Source organism: Fukomys damarensis, unplaced genomic scaffold (genome assembly GCF_012274545.1).
Source record: "Fukomys damarensis isolate Sample0158 unplaced genomic scaffold, DMR_v1.0_HiC HiC_scaffold_37, whole genome shotgun sequence".
Lineage (NCBI taxonomy): Eukaryota > Metazoa > Chordata > Mammalia > Rodentia > Bathyergidae > Fukomys > Fukomys damarensis.
In genome coordinates, this window is record NW_022900949.1 from 4,417,841 (window position 1) to 4,423,840 (window position 6,000).

General features: G+C 39.1%; 3 protein-coding genes across 7 annotated transcripts in view; all 3 read right to left on the bottom strand.

Annotated features, from left to right (window-relative positions):
* The window catches only part of LOC104860580 (olfactory receptor 7D4), a 152,991-nt gene that overhangs the window by 71,004 nt on the left and 75,987 nt on the right, over positions 1-6,000 (bottom strand). The window lies entirely within an intron of this gene.
* LOC104876923 (olfactory receptor 7D4) overlaps positions 1-6,000 on the bottom strand; it is an 86,728-nt gene that overhangs the window by 11,003 nt on the left and 69,725 nt on the right. The window lies entirely within an intron of this gene.
* Positions 4,347-6,000, bottom strand: part of LOC104876922 (olfactory receptor 7D4) — a 2,363-nt gene continuing 709 nt past the window's right edge. Inside the window, exon 2 of the mRNA XM_010645161.3 lies at positions 4,347-5,556. Coding sequence (XP_010643463.1) covers positions 4,593-5,540 — 948 coding nt within the window. The 5' untranslated portion in view covers positions 5,541-5,556 and the 3' untranslated portion in view covers positions 4,347-4,592. The remainder of the gene's footprint in view (positions 5,557-6,000) is intronic.

Below are 6,000 nucleotides of genomic sequence, written 5' to 3' on the forward strand. Positions count from 1 at the left end.
ACTACCAAAACTGCTATACAGATTGAATGCAATTCAGGTTGAAATTCCAACAGTGTGTTTCACAGTACTAGAGAAAATAATCCAAAAATTCATTTGGAACCAGAAGAGACCTAGAATATCAAAAGAAATTTAAGGCAATAGACATGACAGGGCCTATCAAAATCCCCAACTTGAAAGTATACTATAAAGTTACGATGATAAAACAGCATGGCACTGACCTACAGATCTGAGGATTAGTGGATGCAGAAAGAACTCGTGACATACTCATCTACCTTATTTTTGAAAAAGAAGACAACCATTCTTCCTGGAAGAAAGATAGCCTCTTTAATGCATCGTGTTGATAAAATGGATTTTGGGCTGCAGTTTTAGCTCATAGGTTTGGTGGCCTGTTTTGCAAGTACAAGGACCCAAGTTCTATCCCTGGTACAAAGAACAAAAAACAAAAAAACAAACAAAAAAAACTTGATTTCCACCTGCGAAGGATTAAGAGTACACCCCTATCTTTTACTAAGTGTTGAACTAAAATTAAAGTGGATCAAAGATCTACATACAAAAACAGAAACATTAAACTTGCTAGAAGATAAGTTAGGTAGAACTTTGAAGATATTTGCACAGGAAAAGACTTTAGAAACAAAACCTCATTGGCATGCGAACTAGAACAGAGTATGAATAACTGGAAATCTCATCCAATTAAAAAGAAGAAACAATTCAAAATATGGGGAAAAATTGACCAGCTCTTCCTTGGACAAAGGTCTGGTTTGTAGAAAATATAAAGAATTTAAAAAACCCATACCTCCCAAATTTAAAGATCCTATCCAAAAAGGAGCATTTGAAATGAAAAGTCATATATCAGACAAAGTAGATATAGCAAATAAACATTTGAAAAACATGGTCAACACCACCATCATTCAAGAGATGGAGAAAAAAAACACTACGGAGATTCCACCTCACTTCAGAAACAATGGCTTCTACCATGAATTCAACGCCTAACAAATGCTGGCAGGGTTTCGTGGAGAAAGAAACTCTTCTCCATTATTGGAGCGAGTGCACATTGGTGTAACCCCATTGGCAATCAATGTTGAGATACCTTAAATGATTATAGTTGCACATCCCATTTTACCAATCTATTCCTCCACTGGGTATCTTCCCAAAATAATTAAACGAATAATCCACAAAGATAAATCCACAACCATGTTTGTAGTAGCACAGTTCATAATAGTTAAATCTTGGAAACAGCCAAAATGTCCATGGACTGAAGATTGGATAAAGATGTGTTTTTTTATTTATAAAATAGAGTACTAATCAGCCATAAAGAAGGAGAAACTAAGGACCTTTAAAGATAAATGGATGTACATTGAAGTGATACTCTTAAGTGAAATAAATAGAACAGACAGGCCTAAATACTGAATGGCTTCACTGGTGTGAGATACTAAATGTATAAATAAGGATCAAACTGTATATTTCATAAGTGAAATAGGTCAAAGCAGTATAAAGTTGTATGGGAAGGGGAAGGGATAGTGGAAAAGAAAGAAGGGATAAGAACTATTGAGGCCATAGTCTTCAATGAAATAAGTAGGACACACATGTAAATACTGGATAGTTTATCAGGTGTGAAAAACCAAAAGTGTCAATAAAATTGTTTGTATAATTGATGATATGAAATAGGAAAAAAAGGGCTAAAGGAGTAGGGGAAGTAGGAAGGGTTAAGGAAATTACATAAGGGAAAAGAAAAAAACATGAGAAAAGGAAAAAAATGCAAACAAAGTCTTTGTAAATAGGGAAGGGAGGTAAGGGTGAAGGGAAGGCAGGGGTATGGAAAAGGAGGAAGCAAGAAACATCATGTAAAGATATAAAATCCCAATGATGAATGTGACTGTACTGTATACACAAAAAGTTCCAATAAACTTCATGAATAAAAAAAGATTAGGCAGCAAGATAAGCAACAAGTTTAGCATTTCAGAGTGAACAAGTTAAGGTCCTTCCCTGTACCTGCTTGTCTGTATTTTATATTGCCCTCAGCAAATGCTATCTTGCCTCAGGAGCACTGTGATTATGGCTTTCCCACACAGCCAGGAAGTCTGTACCTTTTACATACACCTCTCTTCCCGAGGCAAGGAATCCCCTGCACTCACGATTGTCGGGCCTGTAGCCTGGCCCTTACCAATGTATACATATTATGGCCAGTCTCCAACTAGCTATTGTGAAAAACACATAAGGTGACAAATGCTGGTGAGGATGTGAGGAAAAAGAAACCTCAAATGCTTTTTCTGTCAATGTAAATGAATGCAGGCATTACAAAAAATAGTATGCAGGTTCTTCAAAAAATCTAAAATAGAACTACCCCATGATCCAGCAGCCATATTAATGTAATTTTATCTGAAGGATATGCTATTAGCTGCCCAACTTGTGTGCACATTCCCTTTATCATAGCAGCACCCTTCAAAATAGTGAAGGATTGTCATCAACTGTTATCAGATGAATAAAGAAATGTACCACACGTACATCATCCAGACATAAGAAGAAGTGAACCCTGATATTTGTTACATCATGGAACAAACTCCTTGACATTAGAAGTGAAAGTAAAGGAGACAGACAGAGGAAGCGAACACCACACAAGTTCACAAGTTATATATGGATGGATCTCTGAAAAGCAGAACTCATGGAATCTCAGCAAGATGACAGCCAAGAGAAAGTGGGGGGCAGGTTTAGATAAGTTAGGGTCCAAGTGAGCATTTCAGCTAAGACAGGAATAAGTACAAGAGATCTGTTTTACAACATCATGAATATGGTTGATAAAAACAGGTTGTGTGCTTCAGAAAAATGGAAAGTTATCAAAAGGAATTGAGAAAATAGTTGCAAAATACAGATATAAGTCAAAATTCCAAACTACGTAATGACCTACTCCATGTCAGAAGCAAAAGGACCATCTACACGAATTGCCAAATGAGAGAAGGGTCAATGAGATAATTATCAGAAAATATATTTACTGCCAACAAGTACCTGAAAGGGTGCTCAATTCATGGTACAGAAACGCAAATGAAAACACACTGAGAGAGCCCTTCAGAGCCAAAAATTGCACTTTCCACTTTAAAAATATTGCCAAGCATTAGCAAAGATGTGAGGACAACAGAAACTTTATACGTTAGAATGTTTTAAAAATCCAGCTACGATAAAAATGCTTTCGCAGCTGCCCAAAGAATTAAATTCGTCATCACTATACGACACAGCTCTCCACCTGCTATCCATATGGCCCAAATAATCGAGAAGCAGTACACTCCTGTGCTGCTTAGCAGAGAGGAGAGGTTGTGAGAAAAGCACCACTAGGTAATGCTGTTATCATACAAAGTTTGCAGAGTGCATTTGTACCCAAGGACCTGGCTCTGACCTCTCTCGGAAATCTAACGTTATGGGGCCACTGTTATGTCCACAGTCTGCCACTTAGCAAAACCCCGCTTCTCTCGGAAATCTAACCTTATGGGGCCACTGTTATGTGCACAGTCTGCCACTTAGCAAAACCCCACTGAAGAACACGACTGCATGCAAACAAATGTGCATGCACAACCACAGCTGTGCTAGTCACTCTATTGAAAGACGGAAATGGCTCAAATATCCATCGGTGCATGATTGGATGAAAAACTTGTAGTGTACATTTAACGTGAAATATTATTCAGTCACAGACAGCAAGAAAACATGTTAAGCGGTGAGAACTAAGATGGAGAAAAGGAAGTAGGAGAATGGAAGTGGAAAACAGAGGGAAGAATGAATGAGGAGGAAGAGGAGAGCAGAGATCACAAAGAATAAAACACTCTTTCAGGAGTTCTCCTAGGCATTGATATCGGTAGGAACCGTATATGAAAACGTGCTTTCAAACCTAGACTCCAGCATTTGTGCTCAAAAATCTGATATTTCAAGAGGCCCAAAATGATTTATCTGGTGGAAATATAATAGCACCCGCTCAAAGAAATAGAGTCCAGGCCATCAAAAGAGACAGACATGCTATAGTTTGGAGCTGGGAATATTTGTTTTTAGTAGTGCAATTCTGTGAATTGTGCATCCAATTGTTGTTGCTACCACAAGAGGGAAAGTAAACATAGGAATGTGTGCTATTTCAGGTCACAGAGGTCATGAATGCCCGAATTAGATTCTCTCCTTCTTGCCCTAATAAACTCATAAAAATACAGGGAGGCACAGTCCTGATATGGCTGTCACTCTGATGGTCACCATTCCATTTCCTCCAAGGAATGCAAGAGGGAAATCAAATGAAAATGAGAAATATTAATATTTAAACCCAGTAATACATTTTGAGGGAACCATGAAACCAGAAACCAAGGGGGTGGGATGTTTCTTCTTTAAGTTGATGTGGGAAAATATATATGTAGCATATAAAAAGAGATGGGAATTTGAAACCTTATGGATTACTTATAATAAAAGTTACAAGGTTAAAAGGAAAGTTAGGGAGTTACAAGGAAAATAATGAGAATTCTTGCAGAGAAATAAATATCCAAATATACAAAAGCAAGGCTTTAGGGAATGGCGAGAGCAAGGTATATTTAAAAGTCATAGCTACTGCACAATGTGCGTAACATCTGAGTTCAGTGGTCAATCAGAGAAGAGGCTGCTCTGCTGAGGAGTCTGTCCAGGGCCCCCTTCACATCCTTGTTCCTCAGGCTGTAGATGAAGGGGTTCAGCATGGGGGTCACCACCGTGTACAGCACAGAGGCGATCATGCTTGCCCGAGAAGAATGGGTCACAGCAGAGCTGAGGTTCACCCCAACTCCTGTCCCATAGAACAAGGACACCACGCACAGGTGAGACCCACAAGTGGAAAATGCTTTATACCTGCTTGCAGCGGAGGACATTCTCAGTAAGGAAGAGATAATCTGAGAGTAAGAGTAGAGGATCCCTGTGACAGGCAGTACACCCAGCAGTGCAGTCGTCACATATACAAAGATGGCATTGACAAGGGTACTGGAGTTGGCTGCCTTGAGAACCTGAGCCAGGTCACAGAAGAAATGGGGAATCTCGGTGACTGTGGAGAAAGCGAGATGCTTCATCAGTAGAAGGTGGATCAGTGAAACCCAGGACGTGATGATCCAACAGAGCAGAACTAAAATGCCACAGAACTGAGGGTTCATGATGACTGTGTATTTCAGTGGGTAGCAGATGGCCACAAAGCGGTCATAGGCCATCACAGTCAGAAGGAAATCATCCATTATAGCAAAATTATTTGAAAAGTATACCTGAGTGAGGCATCCTGCATAGGAGATGCCTTTGCTATGTGCCTGGATGTTTAGCAGCATCTTTGGGACCGTGGTGGAGGTGAAACAGATGTCCACAAAGGACAGGTTGGAGAGGAAGAAGTACATGGGGGTGTGGAGGTGGGAGTCAGAGCTGACGGCCAGGATGATGAGCAGGTTCCCGAGCACAGCGACCAGGTACATGGACAGGAACAGTCCAAAAAGAAGGGGCTGCAGTTCTGCATCTTTTGAAAGGCCCAGGAGGAGGAATTCTAAGAAATATGTATAGTTTGCTCCAGCCATGTGGCTGGTACATATGCTGGGAAGGAAGAAAATGCAATCTTTAAGGAAAGCCATCTGCCACCTCAAACACTTATCACTTTACAGTAGGATTTATGGATAGATGTTCTTCATTGTCTAGTAGACCCAGCCAGTGAACATGATTCAATCAGCCAAGTGTCTCATTTTTATTTTAATATTTTATATTAAAAGTTATATATTTTCAAATGTGTATATCTCAAATATAATATATATATATATATATATATATGATTATTGAGAACTTTTAAATTTAGAGAAAATCACTCCACCATCATTCTTGTATGTATCTATGAACATCAATGCATTTTTTTTTAAATTAAGTTTATTGGTACATTTAGGGATACAGTACAGTTACAGTCATTGTTGGGATCATGTACCTTTACATGGCAAGTCTTGATTCTCATTTTTTTCCCCTTACCTCTGCCCTCCCTTCACCCCCTCC